Source organism: Zootoca vivipara, chromosome 16 (assembly GCF_965207765.1).
Source record: "Zootoca vivipara chromosome 16, rZooViv2.hap1.1, whole genome shotgun sequence".
Taxonomy (NCBI): Eukaryota; Metazoa; Chordata; class Lepidosauria; order Squamata; family Lacertidae; genus Zootoca; species Zootoca vivipara.
The window spans coordinates 36,399,604-36,421,812 of NC_142599.1; the positions used below are offsets into that span (position 1 = coordinate 36,399,604).

Consider the following 22,209-nt stretch of genomic DNA (forward strand, 5'->3'; position numbering starts at 1 on the left):
CTAGCAGTTTGAAAGCATGTAAAAGTGCAAGTAGATAAATAGGTACCACTACAGCGGGAAGGTAAACAGCATTTCCATGCGCTGCTCTGGTTCGCCAGAAGCAGCTTAGTCATGCTGGCCACATGACCCGGAAGCTGTATGCCGGCTCCCTCGGCCAATAACATGAGATGAGCACCGCAACCCCAGAGTCATCCGTGACTGGACCTAATGGTCAGGGGTCCCTTTACCTTTACTGATATTTACCGGTGATGCATTTTTTGGGTGACAGCACAGGAGCCACTGACCTCAACAAATTCAGTTATTCCATACTTGTGGTTTGACCTTTCTTCTTTGTTTTTGGCGGCACGCCAGTGAAAGAAGGTGTGCAGAGCCAGCAACTGACTCATTTGCTAAAAACCTCCCCAGAATCACTACCTGCATTACAGGTCACGCAGGTTCTGCTGTTGGGATCAGGCTGTCATCTTCTCTCACCCCCTAGAGAGGGCACTGTTCCCATGCACAGCAGAGCAAGCAAAGCGATGGAACGCATCTGTTCCTTTCTTTCATAAAGAGCCTATCTGTCATTATCGCCCAAAGATCAGCAACAGCTTTCATTTCCAAGCAGATTCGCTGGAGGCCGAGAGATAATGAGCACGGCATCAAATGTGCCGAGAGCATGTCAAACGGCTTATCGGGCGTGGGAGGAAGATTACAGCAGGGGAACACAAATGACTGAGGAGGGAGATTCCACCGAAGGAAAAGAATTTCATGCGCTGAGTCAGGAACCTGGTTTATCAAGTCTACAAACTGACGGAGGAAGGACTCAGGCTGAGGTATGTCCTACCCAGACTATCCGAGATCCTTTTAACTGAGTGAAAGAGGGAATGAAAGCTTACCCCAGAGGCCCTGGGATCTTTCGGCAAGTCTCTGGGGTGATTCCCCCATTTCCTGGTGGAAGAGGGAGGGTTCTCTGCCTGGCACGGAAAGCTCTGCCCTTCCGGCTCATATTCTAAGTGAGTGGGAGGCTATGGACAGGGGCCTTTGGGCATGACAACCTATGAAGGGGGGCAGAAACCTTTGGCCCAAGGGATGAAACTGGGTGGCCATGCCTCTGAATCTGGCACATAGCATTTTTCAGAGGAGTTGGGGTGTGAGTTGTGCTTGGGTGTCCAGAGAAGCTGGAAAAGACAACAGGAAGGGGTTTGTGTGTGTCCAGGTCCCAAGGAAAAAGAGCATCATGCAGTGGGCAGAGTTAATGCCACTTTCCAGCTAGGATTTGAATCATAGCATTGTGGAGTAGGAAGGAGCTCTGAGGATCATCCAGTCCAACCCCCCGCAATGTAGGAATATGCAGCTGTCCCATACGGGGATCGAACCTGCAACCGTGACATTATCAGCACCACACTCTAGCCAGCTGAGCTATCCAGCTGATCATGAAGGTCACTCAACATCCTATGTTCAAGCACAGAGGGTGGAGAAAAGTGAAGCATTTAATGGGAGCTTCCATCTTGAGACGCTCCTCCTACTTTTCAATCTCCTTGCCTGGTTGGTTGGGCTTAGGAGAGATGACCTTTTCCCTTGTACCTACTTTGGTAAAATTATTTTTGCTTTTTACTAGTAGTGATGGAGTTCATACATGTGGTTGTGTAGCAGAATTATGCAAAGTTGTCTGCTAAAACAAGGGCCAGTAACTGCCTCTCAGCCTAAACTACCTCACAGGGCTGTTGTGGAGGTTGAAGATAAGGAGAACCATGGACACCACCTTGAGTTCCTTGGAGAAAAATTGAGAGAGAAATGTTATTCCTGTTAGATCTGCCCAGGGGAATAGGTTTTGTGGCTGTTCTAGTCCAATAAATAACATTAAAGTGGGTGGGTGGGTGGAGGGAGGGAGGGAGGGAGAGAGAATAAAATTGTTCTTATTTGTGTTGTGGGGAACAAATAGCGCAGTCTAACTATTCCCTGATCTTCATCAGGTGCATTAAATGCATGGTGAGGATGTGATCAAAATGTCTCCAAAGCTCCATGGAGTTCACCCACAACCAATAGCTAAGCATATCTGTGATGGTTGACTGACCCAACCCAAAGAGTGCTTACTAATGGTTTCTCAGCACCCTGGGAAAAAAGTGTCAAGTGGGGTGGCACATTATTCTGTCCTGGGCCTGTGGTTGTGCAGCATCCTTATAACATGACTTGGTTGGGGGAATTGAAGGAGTGGTCATCCAATTTTCAGGTGGCACCAAAATTGAGAGAGGTAGCTACTTCTACAGAAGACAGAATCGGGATCGAATATGACTTTAACAGATTGGGGAACTGAGTCCGAACTAACATATTGAATTTCAATGGGGCAAATGTAAGGTTCGGCAGGGATAACCATCCCATGAGGCACTTCTTCATGGAGGTCTGAAGGGTCCTTTTCTGCAGTAGCTACTTGCTTGTGGAATGCGCTCCCCAGGAAGGCTTGCCTGGCACCTTCATTACATATCATTAGGCGCCAAGCAAAAATGTTTCTCTCTAACAAGGCATTTGGCAGATTAACATTCTATAGCTTTTTAAAGTATCTATGAGGAGGGTGGGGTTATTGATTTGTTTTTGTTTTCTTATGTATTTTGTATTCTCATTTTGCGTTTCCTGTTGTGAACCACCCTAGAATATTCGGGTGAAGGGCAATAAGCAATTTAATTAATTAATAATCAGCAGCACAAATATAAGATATGCGACAAATATAAAATAGTAGACCACAAGTTTCACAAGACTCAACAGTGTGATACAGCAAAAAAAAAAAGTTAATGCTTTTCTAGGCTACATCAACAGAAGTCTAGTGTCCCAATTAAGGGAAGAAATAGTACTGCTATATTCTGCTTTGGTCAGACCAACTGGAGTACTGTGTCCAGTTCTGGGCCTTACAATTTAAGAAGGATATTGAGAAGTTGGAGCATTTGCAGAGGAGGGCTAGTAAAATTATCAATGGTATGGAAACCTAGCCTTGTGAGGAACAGTTAGAATAATAGAATTCCAGAGCTGGAAGGGACCCTGAAGATCATCTAGTCTAAACCCATGCAATGCAAGAATATGCAGCTGTCCCATACAGGGATCAAACCCGCAGCCTTGGTGTTATCAGCACCACGCTCTAACACTTGAGGGAGCTGGGGGTGTTTAGTCTGGATAAGAGGAGACCGAGAGGAGATATGATAGCCATCTTCAACTATCTAAAGGGCTGTCCCATGGAAGATGGAGCAAGCTTGTTTTCTCCTGTTCCGGAAGTTAGGACCAGAAACAATGGCTTCAGCTTACAAGACTGTAGATTCTGACTAAACATCAGGAATAACTTTCTGATGGTAAGAGCTGTTTGACAGTGGAGCAGACCCCCTTGGGAGGTAGTGAACTCTCCTTCCTAGGAGGTTTTTAAGCAGAGGTTGGATGACGATCTGCCATGGATACTTTAGTTGAAATTCCTGCATTGCATTGGGTTGAACTAGATCAGGCTTCCTCAACCTCGGCCCTCCAGATGTTTTGAGACTACAATTCCCAGCATCCCTGACCACTGGTTCTGCTAGCTAGGGATCATGGGAGTTGTAGGCCAAAAACATCTAGAGGACCGAGGTTGAGGAAGCCTAAACTAGATGTTATTTGGTGTCCCTTCCAACTCTACAGTTCTATAATGGAACAGAAGTGCACCTGCAGAAATAACTTGTTCTTTCCTGCCTCCCATAATTGGCTTTCCCTAGACAGATGCCTCAGTCACCATGTGCCTTGGAGACCTGTTGTCTCCCAGCCCTTGAATAATAGGTACGTCTCCCTAAACCATTAACTTCAACTCACTTTTTTGCTCTTGGCCCAGATGTGGTAATAATATACTAGACAGCAAGTTCTCGTTTTCTTTCTTCCCCAAAGACTGAAGTCATGTGATTCATCAGAAAGCAAGATGATTCCACATGAAAGCCAGGGTGGAGTTTAACTAATTATAATTAATGACATTTTTATCCTAGTCTTTCTACAAGGAGCTCAAGAAATACCAGGTTCACAGTCTCCCCACCGCCACAATTTTATCCTCATGACAATCCTAGGTTAGGTAGAATAGTGGCCGCCCCAGGTCACACCCAGCTAGCTTCACAGCTAAGTGGGATTTGAACCCAGACTCACCACTGCTCATCAGGCTCTCTAACCACTATACTGCATAGACTACCACAGGTATAATCCTTGAATGAAGGGCAATCTTCTACTCTTAAGGCATATGCCCTGACTTACTGACATCTTGATACTTTTGGAAACCATAGCTCAGTGACTGAGCACGTGCTCTATATGTTGAAGGTGCAAATCTCTAAGGTATCTAGACAGGATTGGAAAAGACTGGTCACTGTCTGAAAATCTGGAGACCCAGTGTGGATAGGCAACCTGTGGTCCTTCAGATATTGTTGGACTCCAACTCTCATCAGCCCCAGACAATCGAGCCATTGGTCTTGGAGAAAATGAGTTGTAGTTCAACAATATATTTGGACTCTCCATCTCCCATCAACCCCAGCCAGCATGACTAATGGTCAGGGATGAGTGGAGTCGTACTCCAACAACATCTGGAGGGCCCCACGCTCACCATCCCTGGTGCAGACAGTGCTGAGCTTGGTGAACCAATTGTTTGATTTGGTAGAAGGTAGCTCATTTGCTCCTATCTGCCAGCTCATGCATGTAGCTGCTTGTAGCAGTGGTGGAGCAGCATAAACTGTTCTGCCAGAGGCAGAATTCCAGTTACCAGGAATGATGAGTTGCACTCAGGTTCTGCTTTGGGGCTTTCCATAGGCATCTGATTGACTTCTATGAGAACCGGTTGCCATTGGCCTGATTCTTATGTTATTCACTCCAACCATGCCTAACACAACTGAACCTGTTGTGGTCATATGGATTGCCTTCTCTTCATAGCTGCCAAGTTATCCCTTTTTTACAGGGATTTTCCCTTATGCTGAATAGGCTTCCTCGCGAGAAAAGGGAAAACTTGGCAGCTATGCTTCTCTTCAATGGCTGGAGGGAAGCCCATGGCCTGGATCATACCACACATTATACTGAAGTTGTAGCGGGCAGAGGGGCTGCTTTGGTGAGTGTACATGGAAGCGAGCCATAATTACCACGGGCTATTTTGTGTGAGTACAGCTCACACATTTTAGCAAGTATTCTTGCTACACATCCTAAATTATACTCCACCCTCCAGCAGCTAAATGAAATAGAACATATGTGGGAGTTTGTAGTGTGCAATGCAAAGCTTAATGGGCTTGTATCCTTCTAATAGACCTGATGTCTCATATCTTGGTTTGCCTTAGTTACTGGAGAGACATTCATTTTTAATATGAACCTACGTAGTTGACGCTTCTTCAGATGCAGCTGTGCTGTGAGATTTCTACCTTTCTGAATCCCCCCCCCCACCACCGCCATTCTCCAACCCAGTAATTAGTACAAAAAGTTGCATGTTAGATGAGGAAGTAGTGTGCCTGTGGTATGGCATTTAAAGCAGGCATAGGCAACCTTGGCTCTCCAGATGTTTAGGAACTACAACAGGGCCAGTGGTCAGGTATCATGGGTGTTGTATCATATCAAACCTTTATTGCATTAGCATACAGCCATAGCAAAATAAAACAATACAAAAATGCCAGAGACAAGCAACAAAGCATAATTCAAGGCGATATTGCTGGCGTAATAACATTTAAATTACCCTGAGACAATAATGCAAAGATTTAGGTGCCAGCGCCAAAAATCTAATATGTGGATAGATGTAAAGCATAAAATAGCCCAAAATAGGCTCGGCACATTGAGTTAAAAATGAAATAGAGAGAATTAAAACAGGTCCAGGTCTAGGACACACTACCCTGTCAGGGTAGCCCTGAGTTTCAGAGTCTGCACTATGAAGATTGCCACCCCACGTGAAATTTGGGGATTTGTGTCCACAAGAAGCGATTTCAAACAGTCTTCCTTAGATGTAATGGTGGACGGGATCAAGAGGAGGAGCTTAGATCTTATTGGCTAATAAATGGGGCAATAGAAAAAGAAATGTAGGAAGTCCTCTATTTCATTCATTGTACATGGGCATAGTCGCTGAGTAATAGGGGTCTTAGAGTAAATCCCCTGCAGGAAGGCTGTGGGTATAGAATGGAAACGGGCCATAGTAAACACTCTTCTCAAAATGGGCTCCGTCAGGTCTATCAAGTAGTTGGCAAGTGATCTTACCACTTTCACTTTAGGAAACCACATAGAGAGGTGGCTGCGGTGGACCATGCCCGGTCCATAGCCTCGTCCATGGGAGTTGTAGTTCCAAAACATCTGGAGAGCCAAGGTTGCCTATGCCTGGTTTAGAGTGTTTAACTAAGAAGTGGGAGATACCAAGTTTCAAATCCCTGCTCTGCTGTGAAATTCACTGGGTGACTTTGGTTCAGTCTTTCGACCTAACCTTTCTCCCAGAGTTGTTTTGAAGATAAAAATGGGGAGGAAGAGAGCGCTGTGACCGCATTGAGCTCCTTAGAAGAAAAGAGGTATATAAATTTAATAAAATAATAGTCATATATTTGTGAAAATAACAAGGAAGGAGCATGGTAACACCACCTGCAACTGGAGTGATCCTTTCTCTGTAAATTTAAACCTACATGTTTCACACCTCTCTTTTGTCTGTTTGGTCTTCCTGCACCCTCTATATTGCTAATGCAGATGTGTTCATTGATAAAAAAAAAAGCACTACAGCAAAACAATTGCTTTGATGTGACCGTGTACACACTGTTGCATCAAGATCACTTTTTTTGTGCAATGGTTACTGACTTGCCTGCGAAATTCTGTGCGTTGAGCAACCACTTTTTGCAGGGAGGGGATAAAAGTAAAGTCGCAGATATGAAAATTGTTTGATGTGCTGTTTTTTTTAAAAAAATCCCTAATGTGCAAGGCATTGGTGCAGATCTGCATCAATGAAATATCCCCACACACCCCACCCCGGCTCCAAAACAAAAGCCACCTGGTTCTGATCATTTGCATCATTGCATCAAGATTCTCTTTCTATAGTGTTTTGTCCAGGGCGGATCATTCCATTAGAACGGCAGTTTCCAATACTTTTGATATGGTGAATCATGTATTCAATTTCAAATTCATTATTTATTACTATTTATTTATTACATTTATACATGTCACAGACTGGTTGGATGCAGAAACAACAACAATAAAAAAATACAACAACAAACCAATAATCCCTCCCCCTCCCACAACACATTTAAAAGGGCATTGGGTGACACCAGCCAATCAGCCAAAGGCCTAGATGAAGAGGAATGTTTCTGCCTGGCATCTAAAGATGTATAATGAAGGAGCCAGCCGAACCTCCCTGGGAAGAGCATTCCACAAAAGAGGAGCCACTGCAGAGAAGACCCTGTTCTCGTGTTGCCACCCTCCAGACCTCTCATGGAGGAGGCACACGAAGGAGGGCCTCAGAGGACGATCTCAGGGTCTGCATAGGTTCATATGGAGAGAGAAGGTCCTTGAGGTAGTGCGGTCCTGAGCCATTTAAGGCTTTATAGATCAAAAGCAGCACTTTGAATTGGGCCTGCTAAGTACTCACAAAGTTATTCATCATTTCTTTCATGGGGATATAAGATCACCAACATTTGATTGCAGGATATTGCTTCATAAGCTGTGCATTTTTATTCTAAGGCCAGATGACTTTGCATCAGAGGGATGCTGTAACAGTCACTCTAAATAACACTCTATATGAGCACCTTGAGTCGAATTGTCATCCACTTATTTATTTATTTATTTATTTCCTGCCCTTCACCCAAGATCCCGGGGCAGATTACAACACTAAAAGGCAATTTTAAAAATGTGGACAGGCATCACGAATACTTGTCACTCTAAAGGGCTTTTGACCAGGATGTTAGCTGCAACAAGAATTTCAATTGCCCGGCCGTAGAAAACCTGGAAAGAAAATGTATTTGGCTGTTTAACACAAGAACTTATATTCTTTGGCTACTGCGGGGTGGGGGGTCAGGGGATTCATATAAACTGCGTGTTTCCAGGAAGTTCAGAAGATCCAGAATGCTTCTATGAAATCTGGTGGAATTTTATTCCCTCTGCTTTGGACTTGGACACTCATCATTCTCTATCCATTCCATCTTCAGAAGCAGGGGTGTCTTGGTTTATATTGGTTTATTTCTCTTGTCATTTATTTATTCTTTGCTTTTGCTTATTTCAGGGGTAGTCAACCTTTTTATACCTACCGCCCACTAATGCATCTTTCTTGATGGTAAAATTTCCTTACCGCCCCACCAGCGCTCAATGGAAGGATAATTCAGCTCGTGCCGTAGAACCCCCTACCACCCACCTAGAATCCTGAAATGCTGACTAGTGGGCGGTAGGGACCAGGTTGACAACCCCTGGCTTATTTAGTTGGCATCTGTCTGAGAGACAATGGAAGAGTGTGCCACTGGAGGTAAAGTCAAACTGTTGCGGAGTTTCAACGCCTGCTGTGGCTGTAGAGACCAATATGGGACAGATATATTTTTTTGCAGCTGGTTTCTCTTGTACAGTTGCACCATGCTCCTCCCAGTGATCATTTCTTCTCTGGTTATTACTGTGGATACAAGAACTGACTGTTTGTCTCTAGGCACTGCAGTTGTCTAGGCTGGAAGGATTGATGTTGTCAGCCTCCATGTCATGATTGCAGACATCTTTGTAATCAGAACTATCTTAAGCATATGCAGTGCTGGGGTGCAAAGATCTGCCCCCCGCCCCCCGGTAGCCCAGTTCCAGGTGCGCAGGAGGGCAGAGCCGGCCGGCCGGCTGGCCACTTCAGCGTCTCGCTGGCTCGGTCGCTCCCAAACTCAAGGCGCAGAGCCACCCGCAGAAGAAGAGCCTGTCATGGCGCTCTGACCAATAGGCCGGCTCTTCCCCAGACTCAACTCTCGGGTCCTGGATTCTTGGTCTGGCACCCCTGAGAGCTCAGCACCTGGGTGCTCTGCACCCCTAGCACCTATGGGTAAGACGGCCCTGTTTGTAATGCAAAGTTGGCCTGCCAACAGGCCTAGTCCCTGAAGCCCTCTCCCTGTAAAGCACATCCTTGGGGTTCCTGCCATCTTCCATTCTATGTACATGACAGAAGTATAAACATGCTGGGCATGTGGGCTTGGAAGAGCACATCTTTGTTTGAGACTCTGTCCTGTCATGTGATGCCCCAAATCTTCCTCATGCCGTATATATGAAAGGCATTGAGGTATCACTCCTGGCGGGCGGAAGTTTCCCACAACTCACTTCCATAAAACAGTGTGCTCAACACGCAAGCCCAATAGACCTTCATCTTGGTATGAGAGCTTCTCCATTTGCACATTGGGGAAACACAAATGTGCTGCTTGTGCATTTTCCATAGGATCAGTTGGGCCACTGTTAGAACAGAACGACGTTGGACTATAATGGATCTTTGGCCTGATTCAGCAGGTTCTTCTGATGTTCTTCTGTTTCTGGGGATATGCAAAAGAACAGAAGCAACCCAAACCAGTAGCAACCTGCAGGTGCTCCCATTACAGAATTAACGTTAGAAAATCTTTGTGGTTCGGTTAGGATTAAGGCAGTGTGGAAAGTGGGACTGAATAAATTAGAGGAGGCAATTAAAGGAACAGGTTGAGGAACGGCCTTTCATCCTGACAGTTCCTGTGCTGACATTTGCAATGGCTCATCACCCATCCCTCTCTACATGCTCCCCAAAGGTTTCTGCTTCTCTATTTCTCTTCTCCCCCTGAACACCCTTTCTTGTCTATCTCACTGCCCAATGGACCACCAGAGGAGGGACAAGATTACTCCTGCGAGAGGCCTGATCTGATCTCTTGCCCAGAGCTCTTGAACATTAGCCAAGAGCCACAAGTTGCCCACCCCTCTTTTTAGACTTCCGACTGTGTCCTGAAGTCACGTATGGTGGAACATTCAGAGACCGCATGAAGCTTAATGTAGGGAAAAAATGGAGTGTCATTTGAATAATCTCTCAGATGTGGTTGAAAAAAATAAATGGGGCTGGGCCAGGGAGTTTCTGGAAATCAGTTTCGTTCGGCAGTATCTTATAAGTTAGGCATAAGAAAAGCCTATGCAATTGACTTCTTCCAAATGATTCCCATAAAGAACGCAAGGGGCCAATGCACTGCGGTCAGAGAGTTGGCTTTGAGGTTAGGCTAATAATAAAGCCCATGAAGCAATGTGTTCTCAATTGTTCCTGACTATAAAACAGCCACATGTGTAAGACAAACATCACGTCTCATCCAAAAAATAAAAAAGCAGAAGATCACAAGCAGGTTTCCCGACAATTAGAGCAAATTGAGCCGCGTGTAGCAAATTTTGGCCGGGATATAATTAAGACCTTTGTGTTCAAAGTCTGCCTCATCCCCTTAAGGCTGTCTGAGAATCTTTATAAAAGCTTGTCGTGGCTCTTAAAAAGAGCTTATTTGAATCCAGCCGTGGAGGGAACCAGGTAAGCCTGATTTGACATGAGCTTGCTTATGATGCTTCTGTGACTGTTTCCGTTCTGAATTGCCCACCACCGCCCATCTAGGACCTGCTAACTTTGTGAGAAGTCCAGTTGACTGAAATGGGATTAAAACAAGAATGCTTCTTCAAGTGTCTTGAATGGCTCAGATAGAGCACCTGTTGTGCAAGCAGAAGGTCCAAGGTCCAATCCCTGGTATCTCTAGGTAAGGACTGGAGGGACCCCTGCCTAAAATCCTGGAAGGCAAGTGCTACTCAGTGTAGACAATATTGAACTAGATGGACCAGTGATCTAACTCAATATAAGGCAGCTTCCTCTATTCTTGTGAAAGTGCACTTCTTCTTCGTAAACCTTGAGTTGATAGTCAAATTGTTTTCCCCTTTACGTCCTTTCACATCAGTAAAAATCTGGACCATTGACAGCTGCCTTTGTATCCATGACTTCGTTTAATTGTTTAAGGAAGGGACATAGCACTCATAACTCCTGGATATTGCTAGATTCCATGGCTTTGGACAAGATAACCCGTGGAATCCCTTCCAACTCTACAATTCTGTGCATCCTAAGATTAGGTACCTTAAGGAAACTCAAGGCAGAAAAGTTGTTTTCCTATCCCACCTCCTGCACCCCCTAAAAACTTCTCCAGAGAATCAGAGAGGTCTTCCTAGGATGGTTTGCTGGGTTTTGTTGGGGAAAGAGGGACTCTTTGAAACCAGGCTTAGAAGCTAAAATGAGTTGAGCAAGGTCATGACAAGGAAGCTTCCCACTGCTTCCTTCATTGATGAACTTCCCTCTTCATTCCACAATGGTCTCAGGTAGCTTCAGAGGAGACAAGGGAGTAGAAACTTTCCTTCTGTGAACTTCCTTCACTAAATGCATCTTGGGATCCAAGCCACTAAGGCGTAAATCTGAGTAGGCATGCATGTGTTTGTGTACATGACTGTCTGTTAGTGTTCACTACAATTGACAGTGGGGAAAAGTCAAAATTCAGTGATGCTTCTGGGAAACCATAGGATGAATCTTGGGAAACTGTTTCTTCTTCTTAATACACCTTCTTATTCTTATTCTTATTATTCTCACTGTAGTGGTTTTTGGTGGTGGTGGTAAAGTATAGCTGAGAAACAGGGATGGGGAGAAATTCCAGGAAAACCCCATAAGTCATTCAGAGAAGGAATCCCCCATTTGATTCTGAATTTCACTTGCAACGATCTTTTGTCGACAATTCCATCATTCCAAAGTAGTCTTCATTCCCCTCTCTGTATTTTAACTGTAACCTAGTCTTTTACTGTGTTTGACAACTAGTTAATCTAGCTCAGTATTGTCTACACTGACTGGCAGCTACCTTTCCCAGCCCTACCTGGAAATGCTAGGGGCTTCACCTGGGGCTGTCTGCCTGCGAAGCTGATGCTCTGCCACTGAGCTGCCACCCTTTCCCATCACCTCTCTTCCTGACAGCCTCATCATGCTATGCACTCTTTCTGCCTCCTTCCACTTTTGATTTTCATGGCTGATAATCAAGATATTCTTAATGGCACAAAGGCAACCACATTTATCAATTCCTCCCTTGATTCCCATTTGGCTAAAAATCGCACCCTGCTTTGGAAAATACAAATTGTGGTGGTCTGCCATTCATATTTTCTTTTCTTTCTTTCTTTATTTTTATTCACTTTCATTTTTAACAATTACCATTATACTTAAATCATAATCATTTTACAAGTAGGATGATCAGAATCCCAAGACTCCCCTCCACCCCTCCATGGTTTCCCTAAATAGTCTTTTCAAACTGCATCGTATCATATTCTCCATATTTTCTTAAAACTCAGTTGTAACCATAATTCTTGCTTCATTGCAAGTGGTTTTTTTACAATCCTGCCAATGTTTTTAATTGTTTACAGTGTTCTTTCAAGTAACTTATAAAATTTTCCCATTCTTTATTAAATTGATTGTCCTCTTGATCTCTGATCAAGTTCCATTCACATTTTCAATACAGTGGACACTTGGGTTGCGAACATGATCCATGCGGGAGGCACGTTCGCAACCCGCAGCATTCGCAACCCACAGCGCCACATCTGTACATGCGCGGCCCATGATTTGGTGCTTCTGCGCATGCGCAAAGTGCGGTTTAATGGTTCTGCACATGCGCGAGCGCCGAAACCCAGAAGTGACCCATTTCGATACTTCTGGGTTCAGTGTGGTGCGCAACCTGAAGCGTCTGTAACCCAAGGTATGAGTGTATAGCATTAGACAATAAATAGGTAGGTAAGTACAGTAGATATCATATTCAGGTTTCCAAGATACTGACTCTAGAAATGATTGGGAATGGACATAGATCTGGGGCCAATTCAGACTGGTGTTTTGTTTTGGTTTTTCTGTAATCTATTTATTTTGGTAGATGTGTTCTGCAACATGTTATTATGCAGTAAGAGTGCAATACTGTGGCATTATCCTGCTTTATGAGCTGTTCTGTGGTGTTTCTCTACTGCATTATCTGGAGGGGCACTTTCGTGCTATAGTTCTAGAAAAGAGGAGCAAAATGTAAACAGGAGCATCTGCGGTGCAAAAACTTACAGGATATCAGCAATAAGTTATGGGCTGTGCAGCAGTTGGAAAGAAAGCTATATACTCACCCCGAATAATCACCCGAATAATCACAAATTGGCAATACAGTAAGAATAAGGGCATCCTGAGCGGACTCTGGTCAAGGATGGAGAAACTGTGGACCCCTAGATTTTTCCAGTATCCAAATCTCATCAGTCCCGGTAGCACAGTGGATCGCCAGGGATGCTGGGAGACACAGCCCAACAGCTACTGGAAAGTCACATATTCCCTGTTGCTGACTTGCACCCAGTTATTTGATGTCAACAATAGTACGGGTTTTGCTGTTAGTAGGCTAAAATATTGCTGTTAGTAGTCTAAAATTTACAGGAAGGTCTTAAATGGGAGTGAGGTACATTCACTTTAATTAAAAGAACTGGTTTACATTAAGGATACTTGCAGTTTCCCCCTCTGGCAAATATATCCCAGGAAACACAACACCTGAATTCTGTGTATTCATTTCATCCCAGGCTTCTCCAAACCAACTCATTTATTTGTTCAGAAGTCAAAGCGTTGCTTTTGGAAACCCGCCTAAACTGGTTCTTGAGATGATGAGACTAGCCCTTTAGCAATTAAGATAGCTTCTGGAATGCCATCCACACCCTACTCACCACGCTCTCGTTTCTCTCAAATGCTCTCTGAATTGTCAAGGTAGCTTCCCTTTCGAAAGATGAGTTTATTTTACATATCCATCTATTTATTCTGATCATTTGTATACCACTTAACTACAGCCATCCGTGGTATGCTAAAGAAATACCATTGGGGTAAACTCAGAAATGACTTAAGATACCTGCTGATTTTTAAGAAGCCTACTTCCGCAAGGTGGTGGAAGTTCAACAGGGAGGCGGCTTTCTGATCTCAGCAGGCAGGGAGCGCCGTGGAACTGGTTCCACCATAACTGATCGCACATCTCCTGGTGGATGCAAGCCACACAGCATTTGCATTTTGCAATAGATAGCGTGGAGAGGATTTGCATTCTTATTTCTGTGAAATGGGTATGCAGATATTCCCCCCCCCCTCTTGCATCAGCCACAATTGTGTGTGGGCATCCCGTTCCCACATTTCACTCCAGCAGTGCATGATTCAGTTAAGCGGACTACGCCCATCTTGGAGCTTACTCAAAGATTCTCTCCTTTATGTATTGCTACACCTCTGCTACCCGTGCCCTCATTTTACGGCATATATCGAGGTGTGAAGCCTGCTAGGTAAGTTCCCCTCAATCACAATGGCCTTGCTCAGGATTAATACTACTACTACTACTACTACTACTACTAATAATAATAATAATAATAATATATTTATACCCCACCCATCTGGTTGGGTTTCCCCAGCCACTCTGGGCAGCTTCCAACAAAATATCAAAATACAATAGTCCTTCAGATATTAAAAACTTCCCTAAACAGGGCTGCCTTCAGATGTCTCCTAAAAGTCTGGTAGTTGTTTTGTCCTTTGACATCTGGTAGGAGGGTGTTCCATAGGATGGGCGCCACTACCGAGAAGGCCCTCTGCCCGGTTCCCTATAACTTCACTTCTCGTAGCGAGGGAACCACCAGAAGGCCCTCGGCACTGGACCTCAGTGTCCGGGCAGAACAATGGGGGTGGAGACTCTCCTTCAGGTATACTGGGCTGAGGCCGTTTAGGGCTTTAAAGGTCAGCACCAACACTTTGAAATGTGCTCGGAAATGTACTGGGAGCCGATGTAGGTCTTTCAAGACCGGTGTTATGTGGTCTCGGCAGCTGCTCCCAGTCACCAGTCTAAGCTGCCTCATTTCTGAATTAGTTGTAGTTTCCAGGTCACCTTCAAAGGTAGCCCCACGTTGAGCACATTGCAGTAGTCCAAGTGGGAGATAACTAGAACCTCTTCTTGATGAGACCTCTGTGCCAGTTACACAGTGAAGCAGTTAGGCAGTTTCAAGTTCTAGGCTGCATGGGGGTGGGGGCTCCTTTTCAGAAGGTAAGTCACTCCTGATGTATTGAAGGCTTCTTCTTCTAATTAAGACCATTAGAAGAGTCTGGCAGCTGTATGAGCTCAAAGGTAAATCTCATTCAACATCCTGTTCTCATGGTGGCCAAGCAGAACACAGGAAGATGCCATATACCAAGTCAGACCATTAGTTTATTTAATTCTATATTTCATGCCAAGGCCCAAGGCCCCACAGTCCCCTTATATAATAAACACACAGACATCAATATTTTAGGTTAATGGGATAAAATAGGCCACAACTTTATTGGTTACAGATTTGAGCGGTTTGGCTTAGACATTGGGTGAAACCAGACTATATCCTGACTCCTGCCCGTCTGCAGGGAGTCTCACTAAGGGTAACCCACCAGTAGGGGGAACCCTATGACATACATCAAATAGGGGCACCCCCAGGGTCCCCAATAGGGTCATGGCATGGCCCTAGACTACACCCCGGCTTTGGACAGGATCCACATCCCTGGATCCCTTTAACAGGATACCCTTAATGAGGAGGGGCAGCGAAAGGAGGACGCCCCCCCCCCAGCTGCCCCGCAGTTTAAACGGCTAATAATAATAATAATAATAATAATAATAATAATAATAATATATCCTGCCCATCTGGCTGGGTTTCCCCAGCCACTCTGGGCAGCTCCAAACAGAATATTAAAAATAGAATCAAACATTTAAAAACTTCACTAAACAGGGCTGCCTTCAGATGTCTTCCAAAAGTCAGATAGTTGTTTATTTCCTTGACATTTGATGGGAGGGCGTTCCACAGGGTGGGCGCCTCTACCAAGAAGGCCCTCTGTAGCCATGTCCCTGGCCATGTCAATTGGACAGCTGGGGGTGTGGTGCAGCTGTGAGTCCCCATGACACAGGCGGCATCCCTCCGTCCTCCAGCCGGGTCACTGGGAGGTCCCTGATGCTGTGCCACAACACTGCCCACTTGGGAAGGAGAGCGGACTTCTCTGCACTGAGTGTCAGTGGCTCTCCAGAAGTTCAGACTGGGTTTTCTTCCAGCCCTGCCTGGAGATGCTGCGGACTGAACTTGGAATCCTTCTGGATACAACACAGATGTTCTACAACTATGGATCTTCCCTTAAAAATAATTCTAATATTCTAGTCCTCATCATTCTGAATAAAGAGCTGCCATAAACAGAACTCCAACGGAACTTGCATTACTCCAAGTCACACCATTGCATCTAGTTCAGTATGGTCTACAGCAGGCATCCCCAAACTTCGGCCCTCCAGATGTTTTGGACTACAATTCCCATCTTCCCCGACCACCGGTCCTGTTAGCTAGGGATCATGGGAGTTGTAGGCCAAAACACCTGGAGGGCCGCAGTTTGGGGATGCCTGGTCTACACTGACTGGCAGTGGCTCTCCCAAGATTTCTGCCTCTTGCAACCCTCCCTGGAGATGCCAGTGATAGAAATTGGGATGCATTTGTATGCAAAACAATTTCTTTCCCATAAAACTTTGTTATTTATACTGGATTTTATGTTGATGTGTTTTATTGTTTTACATTTTTAGACTTTGTATTGGAAACTGCATTGAGATGACAGTGTAATGAAGGGCAGTCCATAAACTGGGTTAATAAGCAAACAAATGAATTCCTTGAATTTATGAGCCACCCTAATTAAACAATAATAATAGTTCTATGGGCGTTGTGCTTGGGAAAAAAGTTAAAACTAAAGCATGCCATAAAACAACTCAATGAAATCATTGCATGAATAAAAACCACCTTTGCAATAGTAGAATTATTACATTCAGATGCAAAACTGAATGTTGACATACATCAAAATGCCGTCATCCAATCTAACAAGCCATAGACCAGCTATGGAAGCTAAAACCAGCCAGATTTTCATTCTTCCATAAAACTAAAAAAAGAAAAGAGAACACTAACAATGATGTTAAGAGATATGAATAGATCTTAAATAGACTGGCCATCTAAAAATAAAAGCTTTATGTTGGAGAACATTCCACAGTTAGGGGAGCCAGGCTGACTCAGAACATTTGGGAAAATACAATATCCCCACACAAACATTCCATATAGAGAAGTTGCCTGGACTAGTGACTACCACATCTTTGGCAATGGAATGTCATCCCCCACAGAACCTGAGGGTAGCAGGTGGGATAGGAACTTCCTTAGATCCTTTGTGCATCTACCTCAGTATTGTCTGCAAGGACCAATAGTGGCTCTCCAGGGTTTCAGGCAGGGAGTCCCACCTGGAGATGCTGGGGATTGAACCACTGAACTATGCAGCCCTTGCCTTCAAAATAACAGGAAGATTCCAGTCCTCATGGTTCCGAACAAAGGACTGGTTTAGGGAAAAAAGGAACATAGAGAGAACAAGCTTGTTTTCTCCTGTTCTGGAGGGTAGGGCTCGAACCAATGGCTTCAAGTTACAAGAAAGGAGATTCAGACTAAACATCAGGAAGAACTTTCTGACAGTAAGAGCCATTTGGCAGTGGAAAGGTCTCCCTCAGGAGGTGATAGACTCTCCTTCCCTGGAGGTTTTTAAGCAGAGGTTGGATGGCCATCTGTCATGGATGCTTTAGCTGAGATTCCTGCATTGCAGGGAGTTGAACTAGATAGCCCCCAGCTCTACAATTCCATGATTCTAAGCTAGCTTATGCAGAGTCCAACCATTGGTGCCTACACTGATTGGCAGCAGCTCTTTGCCCAACATAGAGAAATCTCCTTTACCAAATCAGGCCATTGGTCCATTTAGGTCAGTACTGTCTCTAAAGTGATTGGTTATGTTTCTCCAGAATTTCAAACAAGGCTTCTTTCCCAGCTCTATCTGAAGATGCTAGGGACTGAACTTAGGACCCTCTGCATTCAAAACAGATGCTCTACTTCTGAGCGCTTTCTTGGGTTATTGTTTAGGGGGCGCACCTGAGAGCTCTCGCTGCCAAGCATCCCCCTATAATGGTTGCTGTAGGACTGACCCTGCAGAGTGTGGAGGGCACAGTCAATGGTGTTGCTGATTTAGCTCAAACTTTGGTGAAGTTTGCTGAACTGAACTATTTTCTTTGGGGGTGGGTAATTTCATCTTCCATTTGAAAGCCTGGCTGGGGAATTTCACCCTATCATTTCTTTTGAAGTCCAACCCTTAATATAGACACACCTTTTCCAGCCTCTAATTTAGAAACCACAAATGCTTCTTCTTTCCCTTTGACTTGTTTCCTCATTGTAGAAACACCCATCTTGTAGATGACTTTCCTCCCCTAACCGGTCTGTCATTGCGTCTACTTCTATGATGCATCCCTGATCTCACCTGGGTCTTTCAAGAGTTGCTGCTTGGGCTGGTGAGACATACTTAGAAACGCTGAGAAAGCTAGGGAGAGAGAGAAAAAGTAATAATAATCAGGGAGTGCCTAAGCTCTCCTAACACATATAAAGCCAGGGGAAATTGCCCTGTAACTCCACATAGGTGATGAGTTCCTTAGTGTCAAGCAAGAGTGAAGCAGGTATGTACCAAATTCACAATGCTCCTCATTGAATTGGACCCTCAAAGAAGTCAAGGAATCAGAGGAAGGAGGGAAGGAAGGAAGGAAGGAAGGAAGGAAGGAAGGAAGGAAGGAAGGAAGGAAGGAAGGAAGGAAGGAAGGAAGGAAGGGAAATTGTGAGCAGGCAAAGGGACTTAGGGAGGATAGTGTACCTTTGGAATGTGACCTGCACCCAGAGGAAAGGATGTTTCCAAAATGGCCATGGGGCTGCTTTATGTAAGCAAGTCTCCATAATAACCAGCCGTGCAAGCCATGTGGAAGGCGAAGGGATTTAAATAGGTCATTAGGAATGTCACGAAGAATCCCAGGCAGTCAGGAAAGGATTCATTTGGAGCAATTGAGGCAGGCTGGTCATTTGTGAGCAAGTGCAATTGCCATTTCCAGTGGGAGGTGAGTGACAGAGAGTCACGGGCCCTGGTTCCCTAGATTCTTCCATGGTCTCCCCAAAATTCGAAGAACAGCCACCAGGCTTGTCCAGGCACATGAAGAGTTTGTAATGAATTTGGAGAGTCTTCCTTTTGTGTGGAGTTTCAAAGAACACAGATGGAAGATTATTAATTAATTTATTATTTGCACCCCACCCCCCAACCAACTCACAATACAACTTCTCTAGATGATCCTTATATTCAAGGATGGAAAAACTGTGGCCCTTCTCCAGATGTTGTTGGACTCCAACTCCCAACAGCCCCAGAAGCCATTCTGGCCAATAGTCAGGAGTGTTTATGGGAATTGTAGTCTAGGAAGATCTGCAGGGGTAAGACTATTTTTGTAGACATGGATGTAGGTAGGCTATTTTAGAATCTGGACTTGATAACTTTATAGGAAAGTGAGTAGGGAAACTGATGCCCTCCAGATGTTGTTGAACTCCCATCAGCTCCAGCAACCAGCATAGCTGATGACCAGGGACCATGAGAGTTGTATTTCAACATCTGGAGAGCCAAAGTTTCCCCAATCCTGTTTTAAGTAGACAGGCAACACTGGAAGAGGTTGGAAGAGGGTCTTCACATTCCTGTTGACTCTGAACTTGGCCAAGAGTGAAATTCCAAGGTAAAATTGGGGGTTTTAAGGTTGTACAAAAGCATGTGGGGAATTGAGAGAAATGCTACAATCACTTCTCTGAGACTAGTGGACTTTTTATGAGGATGGAAGTATGGTGGCTCCATCAAAGTATGTCCTTTTTAAAATAGCCTCAGAACACCAAACTAACTGATCTCCCTAATCTATTTTCTGTCTCCAGGCTGAAATCCACCCCAACAGAATGTCCACATCGGGTGTGAAGTGTGTCACCACACCATGTGTCACGTCGTGCCCGGATGCAAAAGTGGTGATCCATCCGCCACCAATGGTCCTCACTCTACCAGGACTGAGCCTCACCACAGCCCCGAACCAATGCCTGGTGGAAACCCAGACATCGTGTCTCACCAATGGCTCCGAGCTGTGTGGTGATGGATCTTCCACGGCACTTGTCACCAAATCCTCTGGTCTGCGTGCTATTTCCGGTGGAGACACCCCGTGTTGTACGACCACCTGCCCTGACTCGCAATTGGTGATACAGCCACCTCCTGTTTGCATTACAATCCCAGGTGCAGTCCTCACCAGCTACCCCAATGAATGCCTCATCCAGACCTCAAACCCCTGTGTCCCTAGCGGTTCCCAGCCACATGCCATCACCCGCTCTACGTCAGTTTCTGACTGCTCCCTTACCCCACAGCGTATGTCTCGTTCTACCTCTGTCCCATGCGACCTCAATAGCACACCGGCCTGTGTGACACAAGGCCCTGGTTCCAAAGTGGTGATATACCCACCACCGATTGAGGTCACCATCCCTGGCCCTATTTTGGAAATTGCTGCAGAGGAGTGCACGGTGGAGGTCTACAACCCGTGTGACAATGCCGGTGCCATCACCAGTGGTGAAGAGCGATATGCCATCACCAGTGGCGAAGAAGGGGAAGTCAAAACCCTGACAGCACGTGCCTTGTCCTGCACTAAAGTGTGTGGGGTGTTGGGTGCTTCTTCTTCATGCGTCTCCCAAGGACCAGAGATGAAGATTGTCATCCAGCCCCCTCCAATTGAAGTTGAGCTTCCTGGACCGATTCTCCAAGTCTTCCCTGAAGCGTGCAAAGTGGAAACACTCACCCCATGTGCTCCAGAGCCACAGGCACTGTGCAGCAGCAGTGATCCAGCTACCTCAACAGCTCTTGCCACCAGGACCACCTCACTGCCCACCGTGAAACGTCCTCTGCCTGATTTGAGAAGACCTGCCCGCCCTTGGGCTGAGATGTACAGCCGGTCCATAACTCCAAGGAGCATTTTGGCCAAGACTTCCAGATTTTCCAAATACCACCATGGCTTCAGCTCTTCAAGCTATCAGTCATCTTACTGAATTCCTCCATGCCTATTCTACAAGAGACAGCTGGATTAAAGAGGTGGCCTTCGTGGCTTGGCTGATGAAGAAGAGCCTTCATCCCAAAACACCTATCAAATAGATGGACAATATTAATTTCCCTTAAATTCTTTGAAAGACATAGCTAACATGTGTTTTCTGTACTATTGTGCCCAGTTAGGTCCCACGGGGATCTAAGTGTACATTGTCGAAAACCCTGCATTCCATTGATTGCAGTGTTTACATGCCCTTAATTGTATCATTTGTCTTTGGTCTTGTTTCTCTTAAAGGGGGCATCACAAATGAACAGAAGAAATGGTGCCTTAGAGAGAGACCAGGGTGTGTCTCTGATTACTAGTTACTGGAATCAAGAGTGAGGAGAGTTGATGTTTCACTTAGGTCCTGCTTGAGGGTTTTGCAGAGGCATCTACTTGGCCACTGTGACAACAGGAAACTGAACCAGGTGGGCCTTTGGCCTGATCAGCAGAGCTATTCTTATGTGCAGCCCTGCTTTAATTTCATTTTTACTATTGTATTGTAAATGGACCCATAATCTAATGTGAAATCAAGAGGCCGGGATCAGGTATCATCACTAACTATTGGTGATGGGAGGTCCTCAACTAATACTATTACATCATTGCAAGGATTTCTGCTTGTGCAATGAGACTTGCCTTCCTCTGTTCTGCTCCCCATGTTTTCCCTAAACCTTCTCCAGAGGATTTGCAGAACAACCCATTGGTCAGATTTAGGGGAGGAAAGGGGCAGAACATTCAATTGCACAAGCGGAAATCATTGTGCTGAACGGAACATTCACACGGCACTGTGATGGATCCAACCCACAAATCCTAAGCATCCTCACATAAGAGGAGGTCCCCTTCACCTCAACAGCATTTACTTCTGAGTAAACAACCACAGAGCCACAGGCTGCACAAGAGGTTAAATAGTCCATGCAGTGGGAGGAAATGGAGACTGGAAGATTTAGCTCATAGGTTGCATTGCGTTTTTAAATACTGATATATTTAAAATGATTTTATCATAATTTAAAGAAAGCCTTGTTTTGATCATGTGTGAAATGTTGTTGTTTCTTGTTTTTAATTTAGGAAAAAAAACCCATTTGTCAAAGTGCATATTTGTCTAATAATAAAGCAAGCGATGACTTCTCAAGCTGGTGTTTTATAATGCTTATGTGCAACCGGAATGGTGGTGGGGTTTTGGAAACCATGCCCTATGAGGAGTGGCTGAAAGAGCATGGGTCTTCATATATCTTAAGGGATGTCAGTCACACAGAATATGGAGCATGCT

The 22,209-nt window shown here is 45.0% G+C and overlaps 1 protein-coding gene across 3 annotated transcripts; it reads left to right on the forward strand.

Annotated features, from left to right (window-relative positions):
- Positions 1-503: 503 nt before the first annotated feature.
- LOC118076305 (uncharacterized) lies at positions 504-22,071 on the forward strand. Of its 3 annotated transcripts, none has more exons than XM_035098958.3 (2): positions 504-812; positions 19,762-22,071. In XM_035098958.3, exons 1-2 carry the CDS (start codon positions 627-629, stop codon positions 20,905-20,907), a joined length of 1,332 nt encoding a protein of 443 aa, XP_034954849.3. In that variant the 5' UTR covers positions 504-626; the 3' UTR covers positions 20,908-22,071. The 3 variants fall into 3 exon arrangements, with proteins under 3 accessions (XP_034954849.3, XP_034954852.3, XP_034954851.3); XM_035098961.3 differs by lacking the exon at positions 504-812 and adding an exon at positions 10,182-10,441; XM_035098960.3 differs by lacking the exon at positions 504-812 and adding an exon at positions 17,993-18,485.
- Positions 22,072-22,209: the final 138 nt, after the last annotated feature.

Coding starts and splice junctions, on each gene's coding strand:
- LOC118076305 (XM_035098958.3), top strand. CDS start 627: ATGAGCACGGCATCAAATGTGCCGAGAGCATGTCAAACGGCTTATCGG. Junction 813..19,761: donor GAGGAAGGACTCAGGCTGAG/GTATGTCCTACC, acceptor TTCTGTCTCCAG/GCTGAAATCCACCCCAACAG.